The sequence below is a fragment of the Pollicipes pollicipes genome, unplaced genomic scaffold (assembly GCF_011947565.3).
Source record: "Pollicipes pollicipes isolate AB1234 unplaced genomic scaffold, Ppol_2.1 Scaffold_4881;HRSCAF=5763_pilon_pilon_pilon, whole genome shotgun sequence".
Classification (NCBI taxonomy): Eukaryota; Metazoa; Arthropoda; class Thecostraca; order Pollicipedomorpha; family Pollicipedidae; genus Pollicipes; species Pollicipes pollicipes.
Genome location: NW_023596576.1, coordinates 41306451 through 41328550, shown reverse-complemented (window position 1 = coordinate 41328550; position 22100 = coordinate 41306451). Strand labels below are relative to the sequence as shown.

The following is a 22100-nucleotide window of genomic DNA, read 5'->3' as shown; positions in this document are numbered from 1 at the left end:
GTGTGCACTTTGATCATCCCTCAAAATTTGACATAGAAAATGTATAACAGAGGACTAGGTGGGGTCTGCATGCATAATCTGTAACCCTTCCACCCAGCGAGGCACCGGCTAGGCAAAAGCGCCCCTCTTTTACCTCTCAGATGCCTCTGAAAAAATCATGTGTAGCTCGCCGTTACGACCCGCCTGGCTGGGTGCGGGTACACGTCGGGACGGGTCAGGTCGATTGGGGTGCCGTATCGCAGAGTACCGGTTCCGGTGACCCACTGGACGGCCTGAGCGGCCAAGCTGAGGCCCGTCCCCGTCTCGATCTCTGCCTGATCTCTCGATCCCTGGAGCGATGCTGGCCGGTCGGCGAGGACAGCCACGAGCGCGGCGACCGGGAGGCGGGCGGGCGCCGGCCGGCCGGCCCGGCGGGTGGCGTCGCCGCCGATCTCCGCCGCCCCTGGGGCGCGTCACGAGCCGGCCGCACGCGCCCGTCACGGACGCATTGTTCTCAGACGTGACACCGAATCAGAGCCGCGCCCCGCCCCCGCCCTCATTCGTCACGCGCGCCGGTCTGGTCGACAGCTGAATGCGCGCAGTGATTGCTCCGATTGTGGCGCGGACTGTCCTAGTGAAGAATGCGGCCTCTGTTGCCGGACTCGTCCGTTGAATCGCGTAAATCAGCCGGTGACCGATGAACTCATGTCGGCGTCAGGTGCGACCGTCCGCTCCGGCCACCCGTCCAGTTCCCGTGTGAATCGCGGACTGCCGCCGCATTCCCCGCGCCCGATCTCACCTCGGGCGCTGATTGAATCCGAGGCTCGCCGGCCGTGCAGGCGGCGGAATGTTGCGCCGGCGTACGGCGCGGCGCGCGGCGCGCGGCGCGGCCTGCACCCGAGCCTCCCACGCATCTGCAGCAGACCGACCACTTCTGTTTGCGTGGCTGCCGAAACTTGGCCGTATATCATCGACCGCCGCCGCCGCCCCCTGCTCACGATTCCAAATTTACGACGCCGATTCCGCCCCACGGTGATGCGCGAGAAGCGTGAGAATTCGGCGTCGGCGCGGCGGCGGCGGCGGCGCGTCGAGGCCGGAGCCGAGCGGCGGGCCCGCCCCCGCCGAGAATACGGCAGCCGAGCCCGGCGGAGGGGGCGGCCCGGCCCCCGCCGCCCCGAACGGGCAACACCCACCCGGGGTTTATTGGGACACTCCGATAATTGCCAACCCGCCGTGAGACAGAAGGAGATTGCGAGGCGACCGAGAGGCCCGGAGAGAAGAGGGAGAGGAGGGTGAAGAAGGGAGATAGATACAAAGACAGAGAGGATAGGAGGAGAGGAAGGAGAGCAAAATAAAAAGGCGTGGAAGAAAGGAGGAGAGAGGAGGAGAGAACACGATATACATATATATATATATATATATATATATATATATAATATTTAAACACAACGAAGAAGAAATGACGTTATTGGAAATCTTCTTGTCACATGCACTGGAGAGCATCATTACCGTTGTGTTATCAACTAACAACGGGAGCTTCCCACATGCCACCTTTTCTACCATGACATCACAAGGGCTTTATTTTACGCGTGGTCGAGCTGAACTTGCGGTGCATTTGTTTTGTACGGTCATTTAGATACCTACACTTGCGAAGGAGTCCGGAAGGAAATTTGTTAGTTATGCCACTGAAAACGACACCGACCGTTTGGTTGCACGAAGCCCATCCCAAACTTCTTTTCCCGCTGCATTTCCTGCTTAGGGCGGTTTGAAACTGGTTTTTGACTGTCGTATACCCGTTAGATCGTCCAGAATGTTGTCGTCGCCGAATTACCATCTCAAAGTTACAAACATTCGGAGCGCTGCAAAGCTGTGGAATAATGCATTTCTCATATCACAATATTTTGCGCATTATTTCCGTTCCGTATCTTATCATTGTGGCTTACACCATTCAACCATGCTTGGAAACACAAGTTGATATATATATATATATATATATATATATATATATATATATCCTTGCCTGCGTAGAAGTTTAGGTGGAGGGCGGTCACAGCGATGTGGATGGCGAAGTGAGAATAGTGTCCAGAACTTAATCATTTACATTTATCTTCGAATTTATCTGCGCGTGCTTCTATACGTGCCGTTACCTCAATGAGGTTTTATACTGATGACAATTGAATCATGTAAGAAGCATTGTTCTGTGCCTCGAGGGGACCTTCCGGCAGTCCCTGCGAACCCCGTGCCATTGCGAGGGGCGTGTGTTCGCTCCGCGGTCTTGGCCGCGTCTGTCTGGCGGTGCTGACCCCGCTCCCGCCGGCACCGCCGCCGCAGCGTCGGTGCGGCGGAACTGCTACCGCCCAGCAAACAGGCGCCACACATCTGCCGTTCTTACGGCCACCGTGTTTATTGGTGTGTGTAAACAGAGCCGAGCTGCCGACAAAGTGGCCATCAGGCGGCGGACAGCGGGCACACCAGGCTGGCCTAGTTCGGCGCCGGCCGGCGGCTTCCTGAGTCGAGCCAGATGGACAGGCGCGCGGGCAACAGGCCGACGGGCGCTGAGGAACCCGCGGGTGGCGGCTCGTCTGCCAACGCCGCGTCCGGCCCGGCCCGCTGACGCAGGCCGGTACCGCCGTGACCGGCCCGGCCCACTGACGCAGGACAGCACCGCTGCGTTCGGCCCGGCCCGCTGACGCAGACCGGTACGATACCGCTGAGTCCGGCCTGGCCCGATGACGCAGGTCGGTACTGCCGCGTTCGGCCCGGCCCGCTGACTCAAGTCGTTACCGCCGCGTCCGGCCCGGCTCGCTAGCGCGGGCCGGTACGGTACCGCTGCGTCCGGCGCGACCCGCTGACGGAGGTCGGCGCTGCTGCGTCCGGCCTGGCCTGCTGACGCAGACCGGTACGGTGCCGCTGAGTCCGGCCTGGCGAGCTGACTCAGGTCGTTACCGCCGCGTCCGGCCCGGCCGCTAGCGCAGGCCGGTACGGTACCGCTACGGCCGGCCCGGCCTGCTGACGCAGGCCAGTGCTGCGGCCAGCCGCTGACGAGTGCGTCGGTCCGCAGCAGACGTCACACGTGTCTCTGTCGCCTGCTTTTGATCTGTCCTTCGCTCTCCCGCGTTCTGATGACGCCCTCGCTGTCAAACGCCTGCGTGTAGCCAAAGTGACACTGGCGCTCGCTGTGGGGATCGCAACAACCGACACCTGCTTCTCACCTCTCCATCCTCACGCGTGTCTGTCCCGGCAGCGTGCGGCGGCGGCGGCGGCGACGGCGGTGGCGGCGCTCCCGCGTCCCGCCCCGCCCCCGCCTCGGCCGCCGGCGCCGCCCCGCCCGGGGGCCCGCCGGGGTCGCCGCCGCCGGCTGTCCTCTGTCGCCCCGGCCGCGCTATTAATTGGTAAACATTGGTTTTTACACGGTGCGCGGCGCCGCAGCCGCGTCCCCGCCCAGATTACGGTGCGCGGCGGCGCCGGCGGCGCGCTCGCCGGCCGCCAGAGCGACAGCGCCGCCGGCCGCTAGATCCGCATACCCGGCGCGTGGGAACAGGCCGACCGACAGCTCGGATCTGGGCGAATTTTATGAATAATGAAGAGCCGGCGCAGTGGGAGGTGCCGGCTGGTGATGTAGGGTGGCGGCGGCTGGGACGGGACGAGCCGCCGCCGCCGCCGCCGCCGGGCTGACCGCGTGGGTCGGCCGCCGCTGGGCGTGGCGAATGTGGCGTGCCCGCCGGCGCCAACCGGCTCAGCACCGCTGGTGACCAGCCAGTGCTGGCCCCAGCTGGAGGACAGGTGCACCCAACTCCCACACACGAATGGGCAATGGTAATTGGGAACTCAGTGGCAATGAATTGATAGGTGAACTTCTTTCCCTCGCTGTTCGGTGGTCGTCAGCACTTGCGGGCTCTTTTTTCGTCATCGAACAGTTCTTTTGCTTGTTTGGTCTGTCATAGTCTTGGAATTTGTGCATGGTGCTAAATCTAAGTGATGTATGTATGATGCTCAAACTAAAACCATCCTTAACCAACTCGTAGTTATAACCAAAGTCTGTTATCTTCGTCAGAGCTCATTGATCGCGTACATTGTTGCAGGCTTTGTATCTGTACGCCTTCTAATGTTTGTTAACATTTTGAATTATGCAGAAGGCAAATTGTTAAACTGATGATTACCAGCGCTTCTGTGCCATACAGAATAACGTTCGAGTCATTGCTGTCAAATTTAGATAGACTTGTTCACATTGTGGTCGTGCGGACAAACCACCGATGATTGACATCTCAGTGTACGTCACACGCAAATTCCTCCACGTGGTTCGCTTCAGGAAGGAGTCTAAAGCTCGCTTCTCCTTTCGTTCTGAACATAGGGCGACATGACCATTCCCGATACAGTACATGCTCCTTAGCCTGCAAAGTGCTGCGTGTCCACAGTGCAGCGTTCGACCCGTTTCATGTTGTCTATCTGGTGCCACTACGGCTCTGTATCCCCTCTATATTGATGGAATATACCCTGCCGTGAGTGACAACTACCTTTTCCTCAGTAAGCAGAGGCGCCAAACAGCTGAGACATCGCGCTAATGTTTGCGCTTTACTTTTACTTTGCTCAGAGTGCGTGTCCATTGTGCAGCCTGCCGCAAGGCAAAGAACAGTGCTGCAGGTACAGGGGCAATAACGAATGCGACCTTGGAAGTGAGCTTACGATTACGATAAGTACATAGACGAGGAACCGAACTAGCTGAGCCCTTGAGCGAGTCCCCGGGACCTGGACAAACCAGCGGCGCTCATTGCGATGACGTCATAGCCCTGCCACGGCCGACGGCCAGCCCACCCGTTATGGCGCTCGTCCAACACGTTCGTCACAAGCCAGCTGCTCTCGTCTTATCAAAGCCCGTGCGGCCGCCGCTCACGCGCTTACGCTCTGTATCGGGTGGCCGTGGCGGGTCGCGGCGCCGCCCGACGAGCCGCAGCCGACTGTCGCAGCGGCAGGCTGCCCCACTGTCCATGCAGTCCGTGTCGAGGCGTGAGTGGCGGGGCGGCAGGCTACCCCACCGTCCACGCAGCCCGTGTCCTGGCGTGAGTGGCGGGGCGGTAGGCTGCCCCACTGTCCATGCAGTCCGTGTCGTGGCGTGAGTGGCGGAGCAGCGGGCTGCCCCACTGTCCATGCAGTCCGTGTCGAGGCGTGAGTGGCGGGGTGGCAGGCTGCCCCACTGTCCATGCAATCCGTGTCGTGGCGTGAGTGGCGGGGCGGCAGGCCGCCCCACTGTCCATGCAGTCCGTGTCGCGGCGTGAGTCCTTGAGGATTCAGTCAGCGGCTCCTGTCGCCACGTAGATCAGCCGTCAATTACAGCGCACGTCACCGGCCGCGGGTCCGCGGTCCCGGCTTTACGAGCCTGTCCGGACGTTCAGCAGGCTATGACGGGTTGCCCTGCAAATACGACCGGCGACCTGCGGCGCGGCTGCCGTATAGGGAGCAGCTGAGGGCCGGGGTGCGGTGTTTGCGCGGCCGGCCCGGCCAGGGTCGTCAGGTACCGGCCAGCGCCTCCCGCTGCGCCCCCGCGGCCGGCCGGCTCCCCTCCTCCCCTCGCCTGACCCCGGCAGCAGTCGATAATTGCGGCCGCGCGGAATGCCCGTCTGCGGTCTGGGAGCGCTGCTCAGCCGGGCTGCACTGCCGCCTGCTGCCGGGTGCGCTGCAGCGGTTTAAACCGCGGCTGGGGGCGCGGCCGCGGGGCGGTCCTCTGCAGCGGTTTAAACCGCGGCTGGGGGCGCGGCCGCGCTGTGGTTCTCCGCGGCGGTTTAAACCGCGGCTGTGGGCGCGGCCGCGCGGCGGTCCTCTGCGGCGGTTTAAACCGCGGCTGAGGGCACGGCCGCGCGGCGGTCTCGGCCACAGCTGGCTGAGAGGAGAGGGAGGGGGGAGGGGGATGCAGCTAAACGTTCGCGCGCGGCTGCGATGTGATTGGATGTTCGTGATATGCCGGCGCCCCTGCAGCGCATCAGATGCTGTTGCTTGAGCGCTACCCGTTTATTTGTCGAATGATACCCGGTTGATATGGGACCTGAAGTTCCTGATGCACCTCGGCTGCTGAATTGTTGCCAGAAGCCGCGTGCTGATAAACTTGTGGAGTACGTACCCCACGTTCTGCGATGAGGAAAACGGACTGTGTATATATTCATGGCACTAAAGCTTAGTATCCACCAAAGTGGCTCCGTGTAGCCGCGGTGAGCGCGATCGGTATGCTTCATAACGTTCCTATGCGATTATCTTACCATCCTCTTTGGCATATTTCAGATCGATAGGTGTAATATTCGATACATCACGGTTTTTATGGCCGACCCATCACCATTATTGCCATTTTATTTGTACTTTTTGCGACGGACTGGCGCTGTGGCTCCCACTGTGCGCAGATATGGGCGCTATACATAAGCCGACCAGCATCCTCACTTATGAATTAACCCGACGCCGGTTTTTGCCAAAGCGCGGTAACTCGTCATGCTGCGAAGCGTGGAAATATTTGGGAACTTGAATCTGATAAAAATCCGTGGTCTTCCCATGGCAACCGGGAAAGTGTATGCGATTCACGAATGTATCTGTGCCGCTGTAGGTATGTAAAATGCATTCGACAGAATGGTAGGAAGAGTGTGCCATCAATAAGTATTTCATGCAAGGCAACATTGTTTGCTGAAGAAATCGGCATAACAAAGAAGTTTGAGCTCAGAGACGCGAAAAGTCGCAGTGCGCACTGCTCATTAATTTTCTAAAGACCTAATCCGAACCCTTTGAATGGAAAGATTTCTGGGATCAGAGCTTACGCTAAGTAATGCTCGTTGTGTAAGCCCTAACCCCAACCATCCGATCGCGCAATTCCATGTCAACAGCAGACTTTGGTGACGAAAGCTCAACGTGGCGCAATGGTTGGCACGGTCCGTCCTGCCCTCTGACGTCATTTGAACTTCATCGCGGCCGCTGCCACAGACCGCGGGCCATATCTGTCAAGGACAAACAGCGAGCGCCTAAAGCGACTCGAACTCACCCCGCCGCGGGTGGGTGAATCGGGAGACAGGTGCTCTAACCAACTGAGCCACCGGGACGGACAGAAGCAGGTAATTTGATGTATTTCTGTTCACCAAGAGTCTCCTCGGAACGATGCGATGAATATGAAGTGCTTTAGCATCAGGGCGGGGATTATGCAGTCTGGGTACGGGATGCCAGCTCATATGCCAGCGCAGAGCGCACAGAGCTCATATGGCAGCGCTTTAGTCCAAGGCGTTACGGGCGAAAACAAAACACAGGAGTTGCAATATTCAGTTGTTTGAATTTGCTGTGGTTGAAAACTGCTGTTTTGTGTAGCGTTGCAACGGGGTGCGTGCGCCACATGTCCTGGAAAAGTCACATTAGGAAATCGTTTATGTCGGCCCGAACCTTGTAAGTTATTCATCAAACGCTTCTTCTAAAAATGGTTTTTAACCATTTCATTGATAATCACCAGTTCGAGACATTTCGCTAACGTCGTCCTCTCTCATGTTCTCACCTAAGTGAGATAAAGCACAAGGTAACTCATCTACTCAGACCATGCGAGAAGAACAGCTCCACGCCGGGCCGTCTGCCTTACTGGTCGGCTATAACCACTCATGTGGCGCCACAACTTCGAGACGCAGCTCTGCTGTTGAGAAACAGCTCTTGCCGCCTTGCTGTGGGGCAGCAGACGATACTGGCCGCGGTGCCAAGCTATCAAGCAGCGGAGAAATCTCTCTCTGACGTCACTGGTAACGACAATTTTCAGTCGTTACCACTTCGAGCGATAAGGTCAAGGCTTGCTGACAGCAAGTGGAAGGAGACATCTCGTCCATTGAATTTGCATGGACGACTTTTAGCCGTCGCAACCGCACAAACAAGACGTAAATGACCAGCGTAGTTCTAGTGCCTGCACGCGATAGCGGTAACTGAAACCAATCGACGTCAATGTACGCATATCCTTCCAGACCATGAGAGCAGGATTACCATTTCGACCAATAACTGTTTAACAATGATACTCCATCAACTACTGGCTCAAAAACGAAACGGTCGCCCGAGTATTTCTGCTTTGCACTGAGCAGCTACCTTGAACCACAGGCCGTGTTGGATAGTTGGGCAGTTCAACCCAGTAGTCTGGCAGACCGTCGTGCGATGTTTTACGTGCAAAATGTAAAAAAGGCTCTGATCCCTTTTTAACTCAATTCTGTCCACATCATTGTTAACCATAAACATAATTATTCATGCGGGCGTTCCCAAGTGGGGTGGGCGTGGAAAAATATGCATCGCACAGTCGGAGGCAGCAAGCAGTGACCTTCAGTATGTTTGTTTGCCTGCGTAATGAACTGTAGTTACCTGGCAGAGAGGCCTCGCGGAGCCATACGCCGGAATTGCCAGACCCCCCCCCCCCCCCTGCAGTGGTTACAGCTGGCACGCTGTGGGAACCGGCTCCCTCCCCCGCAGAGAGCAGTCAATGCGCTGAGGAAGGAGGGGGAGAGGGGGGGGGGGGGGGGGTGCTCCCGCAGTGGCCAGTCAGCACCAGAGACGCGATGTTTCATATCTAGCATGCCACCTTTTTGTTTCTTGCAGTTTTTAGTAGGTCAAATGTGTCCTATTTAGTGGGCAATGCTAGTTTTCTCGAAATCCTTTTAAGCAGTTCAGAATTTCTGTTTAAAATAGCCGCTCCGGCGGGAGAAACAGCATTGAACTCCCCGTTCACCACAATGAAAGTAGTGTTTTTAGTTTGTGCTACTTTCTTCATGTCTGTTATGTTTTTTTTTTGCAATGCAATGAAGATTAAAAATGCTTATGCGATACGAAGGCTTGGAGCACTGTTTGCAGGGAACATTATATCTAAAATATATACATATATAAGTGGTGCTTCTAGCTGGTATCACGCATATAAGTGGTAAATCTAACTGGTATGAGAATATTATCACGCGAATTTAGCAAAATGTCTTGCAAAAGTTGTTATTCCTTACCATGGTGTTCTGCACAGTGGCTCTTTCAAAGCGCCCTTTGATTCTCGTAAACGGACTAACACATGGCCTAAAGTGACGCACTGGCTCAAACTTCCAACAATGTGCTTCTCAGCAAATGCCTCACGCCATCCGTTGTGCCAATTCAAACGGTCAGTTATGCTTACGTCACTCATACCAGATGGGGAGATACTTTTACGCTCGCAAAGCCGCAATGTACGGGCTAAAAGAGCTCAAAAGTGGCATCTCTGGTCCGGAACAGCTGACGACGGCCCTAAGCAGATTCTGCCGTCGTCAACTGTCACGGACTAGGGCTTAACTCTGGGGCCAGAAAGCAAATAATAGTACAAGGCTGTGACAAAGCTTTGACTGCGTGATTTAGACTCGGGAATAGTTAAAATGTATTTGCCTATTACATCTTGACCGTGCTGCAGTGGCACTCCCCAGAGCTAGTATTGAACATAACTGGTCCTGACGTGTCGCCGGAGTATGTTGTTTTTTTTGTTTACATGTGCCATTAATATGGCACCTTTAAACCACCAAACCGCTACATCTCGCCCGGCAGGAGCATGCGTCTGCTGGCGGATTGTGGGCCATCGTACTTGACGGATTTTTTCCCGGCTAAAGTTCTAGCAAGCAGAATAAGTTCTCGTCAGCCCTAAGTTTCAACACCTTAAAAAAACAGAAGAACTGCATCTTAGCTTTAGGTAAAGTTTTGGTGCCCAACTGAACTTTTTGGCACTGCAAAAGGAAAAATGCCCTCGGGCAAAGGCTCACCCTGGTTTGGCGCTGGTTTTTGACGCCGTTTTAGGACTGAATCTTGGAAATTTGTATAACGTCCAATCGAGCCACTGTTTTCGCCGACAGCAGCCCTCGTTAAAGTGTCATGCTCAACATGACCACTAAAAGACTCAGTTCCTGTCTTTGTCGTAATCGTCTGGCTGATGGGATGACGTCAGTGGGACGTCAGGGAGGAAGTCAGAGGGATGTCAGGACACTGTGCTCTCCCCGAAGAATGTTTGGCTGCGCGCCTGCTACGGTTATGAACAAACTGACTTGCCGTTAAGGTTGTTTGGTTTATTTCTAAAAAAAATGTAAGATGCAACGTCAAGGGGCTGTTAAACCTTCCGGCAACAACTGCATTGGAAAAGATCCAATTACGAGATGAACGGTATGTCCAGTGCCAGGGTACGCCAAACTATGTCACCACATGCGGAATCACAGGAATGTGCCAAAACTTACAGGACCTTCAACTTTAAGTGCCTTTGTACGGTGTGAGGAAAGTTAGGAAATTCTTATTTCGGCATGTATATATATATATATATATATATATATATATATATATATATATATTTATTACATACACTGATTTTTCTGTTAACTTTTATGCACAAACCTTTGCTCAGAATCAACGTCAAAGAATAATGAAATGGCCGGGGGGTGGGCTGACTTCCATTGTCCCAGCTTTGCTAACGAAGGAATGGAGTCCGTAAAGCTTTGGTTCTTCTGATTCTGTTATTGGTTATTGACAGTTGTTATGCACCACAGCTGTCGAAATTCTTAGAATGGGAATGCGTAGTTCTGTCTATTTATGACTGTGATTCTTCATACATACAATAATATACAATTAAGATCTGTCGACTGACGAGAGACGAGATCCCCGACATCCACGAGATCTACAACGAGATCTTACAAACCTACTATACCTTTGACATCTACTATGGCTGCCATTTATTTTCAACGTATAAGTCTCGTAGAATTGTATTTTGTTTCTTTTTGTCATCTCTTCCGATCCCGAAATTTCGATCAGTACCCGTCACCTGTAGATAAGTATGTGTGAATGATTCCAGTTTGACATAGGACGTCAGTTAGTTATTCGATATTGATCCGGAAGTTGCAGTCATCAGGCCACGTCCACGGCTGTTTTATGCGTGTTTTTATCAGTTTTTGTTTCCGTCGAAATTCGCTTTAACGTTTAGCAATGACTTGCCGATTTTGTGACAATGCTTTAAGTGAATAATGCGAATTTAGTGGTACCGACCTTGCACTCCTACACACACATTGTACTGCCATCCTTGCATGTGGTATCACACAAATGGCAAGGTATTGGGCGTCCTAGAAACGAAAAACATGAACCGTGAGAAAAAGTAAGTGAGAACCATTTCAAAGCTGCCATGTAGTTTTTCTTCTGTATTGTGCCATAATGTGTTTTCTTAGGACAGCAATACCATAAAAGAGCTTGAATATCTCTCTTGAATCTGGGTTATGGCCTTGCGGCTATTGCAACGCATTCGCCGTCTGTGGGGAAGGTTGAACATGTCGAACCATTATGGTAGTGTCATGTAAATCATGCCTCTACCCTCATAGGACTTTAAAGTGTTTGCGCTTATGTACCGTGTAATGAACTGAGGACACCTTCCACGGTTTGGGCGTGTCCAGCATATCCGCCATTTCCACATTCAGCACCCTTTGTCGATTCCAAGCAGTCGGTTGATGCAGCCCATTTTATTATACCCAATCCAATGTTTTAATGAGATGATGATGATGACCTATGGGACTGTATCGCAAGAAGACAGCAATAACGCCACGGACAACTCTTAAGGAGACTGAATGGAGACTGCATGCCAAGATTAGAAACGAAACATGTTGATAAATGTACAATGGCTGATAAAGAAATGCTGACAAAGATCGCATCTTATCGCAAACGCTATAAAAAGTAAGAGCCCAGAGTCAAACGGATTAGAGTAAGGTAGAAGGACTGTAAAAAGTGGTTTATATTTGGCAAATACAAATAAAAAGGTCAGAAGCATTTGGTGGTTGAAACAGCTGGTGGTATCGAAAACCTAGCGTAATAGAAAGGCACACAATTAAAAAGGCTCGACGTTATTAAATCAACAGAGTTGCCAACGCGGCGCTACAGAAGCACATTGCAAAAGGCCGGTTTTCCGGGGGTGGGGATCCACTCCTGAAAGATTGAAGCACACACGCCTAAAGACCCAGGGGATGATGCTGGGACTCGGGACGGATTGAAGGGATCGGATCTACTAAGTACATTTCTGGATGGGTCCAAGGTTGTGTCACATTTTCTTGGTCGACGTCATATCTACTTCTCGACAGGAGTTGTCCACCACGCTGTAACAAAACTGCAAAGTGGTGGCCCTAGCAGGGACTTAGGGAGACGAGTCCAGAGGCGGTTCCTTGGTTGTGGCAGGGTTTTAGTCCATAGAGGTTGTGAAGAAAGCAAAGTGCAAAAGGGAAAAATTAGATGGTCGGAAGTTTTTAGGGGGGAGGGCATTTCAATACCAAAATGTTGTGCATGTTTTAGGAAAAACACAAAAGAAAACTTATTTGTAGCCCAGCCCCTTACAGTAAATTAGCAGTTAGTGCACCGCCCATCCTGTACATTTTGGATCCGTAAAGGTCTCTGCACGGGCTGTGCTTTTTACCTACGCATACATCCCTAATCTGGGAGGAGGGCCACGAACAGAGTAGCCTGCTGGGTGGAGGGCAGAACTGGGCAGAACTGTGAAGACGGAGTAGATTGGGTGTAAGTTGCGTGGTTCATTAGAGCACCGCGATTCACCTACACGGTTTGCTGATGCAATGTTGTGGCCACATTCCGCCTACTGTGCTGTTCTGAAGGGGGAGTGTAATTGGGTGCAAGCTGTTTTTAAGTTGTTTAGAGTAGCCAGCCTGTTGAGCCGGACAAGGCTGGCGATCCAGAAGGTTTCGCGGCCGGAGGACACGGTAAGCGCCCACGACAGTCTAAACATCCACTTCCGTGGATCGGCGTGATATAAAGCAGCAAGGGACCGCTCCCGGTGTGTTTATTTGCAGTGTTGGACCTCTGTTTTGGTTTTCGGCCGCCTGTTTCGGGTGTGCCCGGTTTTTGTGCTTGCAGCCGGCGAAATATGATACACGTTCTCGGCACCCCAGGCGCCGCGCCAGATTTGTAATTAAAACGAGCACTAGCCGCGTATTTATGACAAATTAATGTCGTATGGGGCTATGTTTTAGCGCAGGGACGCCGCATGTCTCCCGTGTCTCGGCGATGTTTACACGGTTGGCGGGCTGAACCACGGGTATGGTCGGTTGACATTATAATCAAGCGTCACACACACACTCAGCAGCAGCAGTGGTTCGCCAAAGTGTCGCGCGCCGCCGCTGCAAGCCATCAAATTGACTCGTCAGCATGTCAACAGGCATCCTCCATTTCAGCTAATTGGCCCCTTGCAGGGGTAGACGACACATCACTCCATAACACGAGTTCGTACTGGATGGCGGAGCGAGCCAACGGCCCTACCAGCGACGGCACACACTGAAACACGCGGAGCATTCTGTGCGACCGCTCGCCCCATTCAGCAGCGACCGTTCAGGTGGACAATGACGCGTTATCGCCACGCTTGAACTGGATAGGCCGGCTGACTCCACCGGTTCCCTGCCGCTCCCCGCCCCCTGCTCCCACCCGCCGCCACCCCCCGTCCGGACACGGTCATTTCCACGGTGTTGTCCTGTGATTTGGGAGCATTGTCGGTGCGGAGAGTCATAAGGTAGCCGATTTGGCGCCGCTGAAAAATACGACCGCCCGCCGCCCACCTGTTTTCAGCGTACACATATTTCGCCGTTCACACTTACAGAAGTCTGTGGCCGCCAGAATGCGGGCGATAATGTCCACCGGCCGTGACCGACGCGGACAAAGTGGACACAAAGGACCGCATCAAGTCAGCACTATTTTTCCTGCGGCCCGAGTGGAAAGTAATATGGTTCCCACAATGTCACGAAGAGGTGCGACCCACTCCCAAAGGATGGAACTAGAAGAACACATATCGAGCACGACAAAATGGCTTTCAGAGAGGGTGATGAATACCACGGCGAGGAAGCATATCCCGGCACAATGGTGCACTGTAGCGGCGCCGGCCGATGGCACATTCCGGACCGGCGGTCATCCCGCACAGCGCGCCGGTCCGCGGCGCCTGTGACCGGCGCACAGCGCTCGGCGCTGGCGGCCGTACAGCATGGGGCGGACACGGCTCATTAACCGGGAACTGCAGGTTTCGAAGCGTGAGGGCGTAGTGGTCCGCTGTGTCGGCAGCCAGCCTGTCTGGCCGACCGACGTCTGTCAGTTAGGCTGGCGTCTGTCGTCTATCGTCTGCCGGTCAGCCTGCCTCGACAGACAGAGGACGCCAGTCTGCCCAGTCTGCCCGGGTTGGCAGTCGGATCAGCTTCGCTGAATGCTCGGCGCGGCGTCCAGTGCAGTCCTCCGGGTGCCGGCGCCACCGGCCCGCCCCGCCCCTCGGGCTCTTGGCTGAGCAGGCCGTCTGCCGTGCCCGGCCGCCGGGTCAACAGCCGCTCTGTTTTGGCCGGCCGACCCGCCCGGCCGGCGCGGCACGCCCGCGCGTGCGGTCCCCGTGCCGCGCGCGCGCCCCTGATCGATGACTGCCTGCAACACCCACACACGTGAGCAAACAGCAATTAGGCGCGCGGCGAAGGGCGGCGGCGGCGGCGCGCGGCCGAGCCGCTGTGTCGGCCGGCACTATCTGTTTTATCGGCCGAGACCGGGGGCGGATCCGCGGCATCTGAGGCCGGCGGCGTCGCGTGCCAGACCGGCCTGCCGCCGCTGCACCGGCGCCGGCCGGGAGGCTCTGGACGGACGCCACCCACCAACCGCTGCATCGGCCCCGGTCGAGCGGCGCCAGGTGGAACAAAGCCGGCTGCCACGGCTGCAACGTACCGGGCGACCCTCGGCGAGACGAGGCCTCAGCGCAGCTGCCGCCGCCGGACTGGCTCGGCTCGGGGGCTCCAGACGGGACGAGGCCTCAGACCAGCTGCCGCCGCCGGACTGCTGGCTCGGCTCGGGGCTTCGGGGCTCCAGACGGGACGAGGCCCTCAGACCAGCTGCCGCCGCCGGACTGGCTTCGGCTCGGGGGCCTCCCCAGACGGGACGAGGCCTCAGACCAGCTGCCGCTACCGAACTGGCTCGGCTCGGAGGAATGCAGACGGGACGCAGGGTGCCCTCGTCCCCAGGAACATCAATGAAAGGATTGCCATCCGATCTCTGCGGGTAGATCTTCCCAGCCGTTCGGACGTTCCGTGAGAAACGGACGTCAGCACACTCGGGTTTTTTCCAGTTTATGAATGAGATGAAACGCAACTACTACCCTGCATATCGCCTGATCGAATCGTCTGTTTTTGGGGCTAAAGTCCCAGTTAAAATCGTAGATCACTTATCACTGTGCCCTGCATCCGTTTCTCCGCCGATTAAGGCTCCGTTTCAGGCACGATTTTTTGCTTCGACGCAGCTTGTCGCCAGTAAAGCCCGCCCCGCCAGGCATTGGCCCACTAACAGCGCACTGCGCATTGTGCAAGCAGTAGATCACGAGGCGCCGGCAGCATCCGCGCCGAAAGCCGCAAATGACAGGCTCCCTGCTCCCAAACGGTGGCGTTTATCGCACAACGCGGCCATCACGGCAGCTGTAACCGGCCTGCCGGCTCTGGGCAGCCGGCCGCCCAGGCGCCAGCCCGGCAGCTGCGGAGCCGCGGGGCGCGCTGCCAGAGCAGCGAGTGGCTGCGCAGCACCGGACCGGTCCGCTCAGCTGCGTCTCACGGCAGCAGCAGCGCTGCATGGTAGCATTCCAGGCAGCCGGACGGCAGCGGGCGGCGGGCGCGGCCGCCGCCAGACGGCAGGCGCGGCGGAGGCCGGCGCGCGCCGCCGCTCCGCACCGCCCGCGCTTGCATGCTTGCATGTAATGCCGCCGCGGACGGGTAAGGAGCCGGTGAAATCACTGATGACAGCCGGAGGCGGCGGCGGGCCCGGGCGCCGCCTCGCCGGCCGGCCGCCGGCGGCGGCGGGTGCGACGCGTCGCTCTCTGCATTTCCTGTCGGCTGGAATGCGGATCGCCCGCCGGGCGTCATATGATTCAGTTCAGCTTGGACGCCGGGGGAGGAGAGGCGCGCCGACGGGCCCGGTACGGCACCGCTGCCGCCCGGCGACGCCCGGCTGGGGGCGGCCCGGCCGCTGACCACGGCCGCCCGCGGCCGCTGCGTGGGGTACCGCCGGCCGCGGCGCGCTCGGCGAGAGCGGCGGTGGCGGGCGGCCGCGGGATAGCGGTCCCAAGGAGTCAAACCGGTCGCACATCTAAGTCATTTCGATGTGTCAAACGATGTAGATTATTCCTTCACTACGTAAAGAGCTTGGGTAGCTCTTTATGCACACACTCATCAGCGTCTTACTCCACCATCGGAAGCTAGCAAATTGCTAGGGGGTAAAACAAAAATGTTCACTGGCCACAACAATGTCATGAGCTCCAAAAAGCCAAGCTTGCCACACGCAACTGAAATACGCATTTAGATGGATTTGGTGGGGCCGGCTACTCCACTGCCCCAATCTGACCCGGTGTGCGACCCTTTAACGCATTTCGAAAGCGCGTCAGGGATTGGCTCCACGGGTGCGGCTGCGGCGGCTGCGGCGGCAGCGGCGGCGGCGGCGGCGGCGGGTGCGACTCTCAGGCGACGTAAATTATTGTCTACCAAATAAGCAGCGGTTTAGATATGCATACTTATCAGTGTCTTACTCCACCAGCTGAACCTTACAAGTTGGCAGGGGATAGTAGGACACAGAAATGCTCATTGGTCACATCATCATGAAATCTAAATACTTAAGTTCGTCTCACGCAACTGAAATTCGCATTTAAAGGGACCTGACAGGGCGGCTAGTCCACTCCACCAATTTGGCTCAGTGTGCGACCGCTGCACGCAAGCTCGAAAGCGTTTCAGAGATTTACCCCAGCAACACTTTTCCGTATATTTGATTCACTGAACGAGGGCAACATTGTGATTTCAGAAAGCATCCGCTGAGCCTTAACCCAACGAGTGAAGGGCAGCGAGCCCGTCACCACTGGTGCACTATACTGGTCACCGCTGGTGAACTATACTGGTCACCACTGGTGCACTATCGTCCAAAGTGCCGTTCGCAGCGCAGGCACTTCACAGCCGTCTGCAAGCAAACGATGTCCGATGAGACAACACAAGAATCAGGAGATCCTGCAACTTTTCTGAAAAAAATCATATTTTCAGCGGCATTTGAATGTGTAATGGCCGGGTCCCTTTCAGAGTCCCTTTAAAGAGGATTGCGCTTCTTCATGGGACGTTTTCGGTCGAGATAGCCCCGGCGAAGCGCACAGAGAGATCTACATAACGACGTTCCTAATATAGACTGCAGCAGTCTATTCTTGGGCTTGAACGTTCCAACGGCCGGGTTCCATTTCGTTCCGGCCGTGTGCTTGTTATCATTATGCATGACATCAGCGGACGTGCTGACACACGGAAGCGGCGAACCGTCACTCACAGTCACATATCGTAACGGATTTGCGGCGCGTTGCTTCGATCGAGCATGTCATTGGCCGACGGAGATCGCGCGCAGCACAGTGGCGCTATTGGTTGCAGGATATTCGGGAGGCGGGACGTGATTGGCGAGCAGGGATGTAGCGTGCGACGCGTGGGTCACGCGCGATGGAAGGCTTCGGGGCTGACCCGCTTTTTATTCTTGATTAAAATGTGACAATTTTAGCATTTTGGGCGCCGGCGAATGGCAGAACATCTTTGGTGCAAGCCAGTCACATCCCATCCCTGCCTGTTTATGGCTCAGATGCGGACCATTTCGTTACGGCAGGCGTGAAACGCTTCAGGATTGACGAACGTAAGCAGCTTTCGACGTGCCCTTCTGCCTTCAAATTTACGTCATCTGTTGTGACTATGGGCGTGGGGGTCGGACAACTTTATCATTCAACACCTTTATTGGCCATGGGGCATATACAATACGATCATCAAAGCAATCCTTTTAAGACGTGCAATGCAGCAGAGCCGACTGCAAAGTGCAGTCGCAAATCAGGCGATGACGTGTTGACAGTGATAGGACGCAGACACGTTCTTGTTGTACAGCAAGCTACCTGCTCGCTGCAACAGGCTTGAGCACAGCCATGGCGATTACAGCCAGGCTGGTGTCACGCACATTGTTTTTTTTTTCGAAGAGATCGCTGCATATAGACAGGTGTGGTAAAACATCAAACTGTTTCTCACCGAGATTATCACTGCTTTCGGTAGCTGCTGTCGGTCAGCATCCAACACGCCTTTCCGTCAGACGCAAGTGGGCTGCCTTTATGGAGGAAGCGAGGATCCACCACTCCAATGACCAGACTCAAGGGGCGAAAACAGGGTGCGTCTTAGCAGCATTCTTGCCACGACAGGTTACTGTTCTGCGCCTCACTGTTTATCGAAGACCAAACAACTTCGACGGCGAGCCTGTGCCGTAAAGAAAAGAGACGAACGCTATAACGATCCTCCGACACCGGCCACCAGACGCGGTGATATCCTCGGGAAATAGCCACTGGCCACAGACGATAATGGTGAAGCCGTGCCCAGCTGTGTTTAACCCCATTAAGCTGAGCTGAGCTGAGCTGTGCTGGGCTGGGCCTCACTGGACCGAGCTGAGCTGGACGCGCTGTGCTGAGCTGAGCCTGGGACGAGCTGAGGTGGGATAGGCCGTCGGCAGTATGCTCCCCGGCCACGGACGGAGACGCCGGAGAGTCATTGCAGACGGCTCCTCCATCACTTACCGCTGACGTTATCGGTGATCGGAGCCCAGGTGGTTTGCTATTAAACTCAGCTGATGACATGCTGAGTCATTGGATGCTGGAGCGCTCTCACTCTCCCTCCGACGTCCAGGTGTGGTTAGCAGGTTTTGAGCTCCTCGCTAATGATCTCTTTGAAGACAGCTCTGGAATCGGTACTGTCCTCCAGCCTGATTTCGGCCTTGCTGTAACATTCCTCGGGCCCCGTTTTCCCCGCTGTTTAGTTTACGTCCGCATCCTTTGAGACAACGTCGACTCCCACTGCCGCTGTTCGGTGATTGTTTGGGTCGGACGGTTTTACAGTGTCATCGGACGTCCGACCAAGTGACGGTGATTACGGCGGCCCTGGAAATGGCTTCTGACGCCGTCTACCTGTGAGGTCCACAAATATCTGGACCGAACCGAGGCTGTATAAATTCCTCTGCGCGATCCGCACAAACGACACGCTTGTCAGCTGACTCATGGCCGGTAAAGAAGCTTACCGGCTGCCCGGCGTGAGGACCCGCCCCACCTGCCCCCTCCCTCCCATTCAATTTCCACCTGCCTTCATATCCACCTGTGCGCTATACGCCCGGGCAGCAATGTCGCGGAGCGTTTGATGCTCCCTCGACGCTGAGAGGTCTTCTATTACTTATCATTTGTGAGATATGAGCTGGACACGTGCCGAGAGAAGTGGAGACTCTCCTGTTTTCAATAGTGTTTTTGTTCTCAAGTTAGCTGTGTTTGCTGAGCTGCGATGCCGGTCCGAATCCCCGACATCCGCCGAGCGAAGTGAAGTAGCGTACGCTTATCGCACTGGGTGCGGTCCGGCACTGTCTGTCGACGGTCTTGTGTCGCCGCCACCTCGTGTTTTCCGTCAGTCATCTCACGCCTCCCGGCGCCGCCCGTGCCCCGCGCCGCCCGCCAGCCCGGCGGCCCCAGCGTTGTCCGCCGTCGCGCGGCACCCGGCCGATGTCGGCTCGGCCGGCTGTCGCCCCGTCACCTCGCCGCTGTCCCGGTACCGCCGGCTGGCGCCGCGCGGCCCGCCCGTGTTTTATTGGGCTGTTGCCGTGTTTTACGGTGAGACCGTGTTTTATGGGGGACAGAAAAGTGTCCCTGGCCGGGTCCCGGCGACAGCTACTGACGGACCACCCAGAAACTGGAGCTGGCCGGCGATTTAGTGGCGGCGGCCGGGCGCGCGCCGCTATCACGGCCCGGCATCGGGGGCCGACCGCTCGCGTCCCCTCTCTCACAGCCGCTCCGTCCCTTCCGCCGACATGTAAACGATGCGTCATCCGATCCGAGTATGTATTTGAACACGGTCACGCGGCTAGATTAAACACTTCATACATCATGGTAACGGCGCCTACTACAACGCACTCCGGAATAAATTAGCGCGCTGGGGCGGCGCGGACGAGACATGGCACAACATGACAATCACGGCGCCCGCGCGGCTTGACGATCGCGCCGGCGGACAAATGAACATGACGACACCTGAGACAAGACGGCGGCGGTCGCGCGGCGCGCTCCGCTCACATGGCCAGGATGTCGGCGATGGAGAAGCCGGTACGCTTGCCGACGCCCGGCTCTGGCGACGAGCAGTTGCGCGGCGGCGAGGCCCAACCCAGCGAGTCGGCCGGCGACTTGGGCGGGCTGGCCGAGCGCTCGCTGCCCAGCGAGTCGCGGGGCGAGTGCACCAGCTCGTGGAAGCGCAGCGAGGAGAGCCGATCGAAGCGCTCGCCGCAGAAGCAGCGGTGCACGGCGGCGGCCGCGGCGGCGGCGGGGGAGGCGGCGGTCGTGGCGGGCCGGCCGGCCGGCGGCGTGAGACGGTTCTGAAGCGTGCGCAGCTCGGCCGCTGCCGTCGCCGTCTGCTGCGAGCAAGACGACCGGTGCACGGCCAGCGTGCGCGCCTGGCAGAAGCCCTTCTCGCAGACCTCGCACTTGAACGGCTTCTCCTTCATGTGGATGTACTTGTGGTCGCGCAGGTGGTCCTGGCGCCGGAACGCCTTGCCGCACACGTCACACGGGAACGGCCGCTCGTCCGTGTGCGTGCGCTCGTGGATCAGCAGGTTGTAGCTCTTGCTGAACTCGCGCTGGCAGTACTTGCAGATGTAGCGCTTCTTGGGGCGGCTGGGCTTCTGGCCCAGCAGCTCCGGCCGGAACATCGGGTGACTCAGGTAGCTGAGCAGGGACGGGTGCAGCAGCAGTTCGGGCTTGGCGGCGGCAGCCAGCAGCTGCGGCGCCAGGTAGAAGTTGGGAAGCTGGGCCGGGTGCATGGCGAGGCGCTGGCGGAGCAGAGCGACGTGCGGGCGGCTGCTGCGGGCGCACGGCGACGAGTGGCGCGGCGGAGGCCGCGGCGCGCAGCGGCCGGCCGCCGCCGGACCGCCCCTCGCCGCCGATTGGCTGCCGCGCAGGGCCCGCCCACCGGCAGCGGCCGCCGAGGGGGCGCCGAGGAGCGGCTGCCCGAGCTGCCTCATCATCGGGCGCCGCGCGACCTGCTGACCCCCGCCCCACCCAGCTCTCCCGCTGTCGCCTCTCTCTCTCTCTCTCCTCTCTCTCTCTCTCTCTCTCTCTCCTCTCTCTCTCTCCTCTCTCTCTCTCTCTCTCTCTCTCTCTCTCTCTCTCTCTCTCTCTCTCTCTCTCTCTCTCTCTCTCTCTCTCTCTCTTATTCTCTCTCTCTTATTCCCTCTCTCTTATTCCCTCTCTCCCTTGCGTCCTCTCTTTCTCCGCTTCTGTTGACAGATGACATTTGGACTTACGACCAGTCATTTGTCATTGTTTTTTAACAACATTTTTGAAAATATATCAATATGTTAGCTCTCACGTCCTGTTGCATATCGCTGCTTTCTGGCCTGCCTTTCTGGCCTTTCACGTTTTCCAATATTCTGTCTTTCTGCACACGTCCGATCCTTCTCTGGCTCCGCTGGTTGCTGTCTTCCTCCTTGTCGTGGTTATCATCTTTTTGTCCCTGATTATCATCTAACATTTATCTATATGAGGAATCGATATAGGTAAAGGATGAATATCTTCAGATTAGCCTTGCTCTGTTGCTATTCTCCATATTCTTCCGCCATACAATTTCTCCGTTCCTCGCTTTGCCGAAATCATTCTTGTGTTTATCCTTGTTTGCGACGGCACTTCCCAGCCTCTCTGTCTGCCGGTCCCCTGTCTTCCTGTCCGCCTGCGTCTCCTCTCCTCTCGCCCCCTCCTCTCGGACGGACGGCGCCGGCCGTCTGGAGGCGGCGCGCGGAACCGCCGCGCAGCTCACGCCGATAATCACAGCTCGGCGTCCCAGCTAATTAGAGTGTCGCACGGTCCGCACGCTGACCCGACCGACAAAACAATCGGCGCCGCCCTACCCCAAACGCGGTCGGCCCGGCTAACGAGCGGGTGTGAAGACACGTCGTCTACAAATTGACGGGGGAAGTCGGCTCCTTTCAGCGAACGGGTTGCGGTCGTGTAATCAGGCGCTGGACACGGTCCAGAACACCAGCGCCGCGCGACCGGCCGTCAAATCACAGACCGCCGCATTAGCGCGCGGCGACTA

At 56.7% G+C, this 22100-nt stretch overlaps 1 protein-coding gene across 1 annotated transcript in view; it reads right to left on the bottom strand.

Moving 5' to 3' along the window:
* Nucleotides 1-20877, bottom strand: part of LOC119100391 (protein odd-skipped-related 2) — a 55602-nt gene extending 34725 nt beyond the window's left edge. The window contains exon 1 of the mRNA XM_037223490.1: nt 20665-20877. Within this exon, the coding sequence (XP_037079385.1) occupies nt 20665-20829 (165 nt within the window). The 5' untranslated portion in view covers nt 20830-20877. The remainder of the gene's footprint in view (nt 1-20664) is intronic.
* Between the last annotated feature and the right edge of the window lie 1223 nt (nt 20878-22100).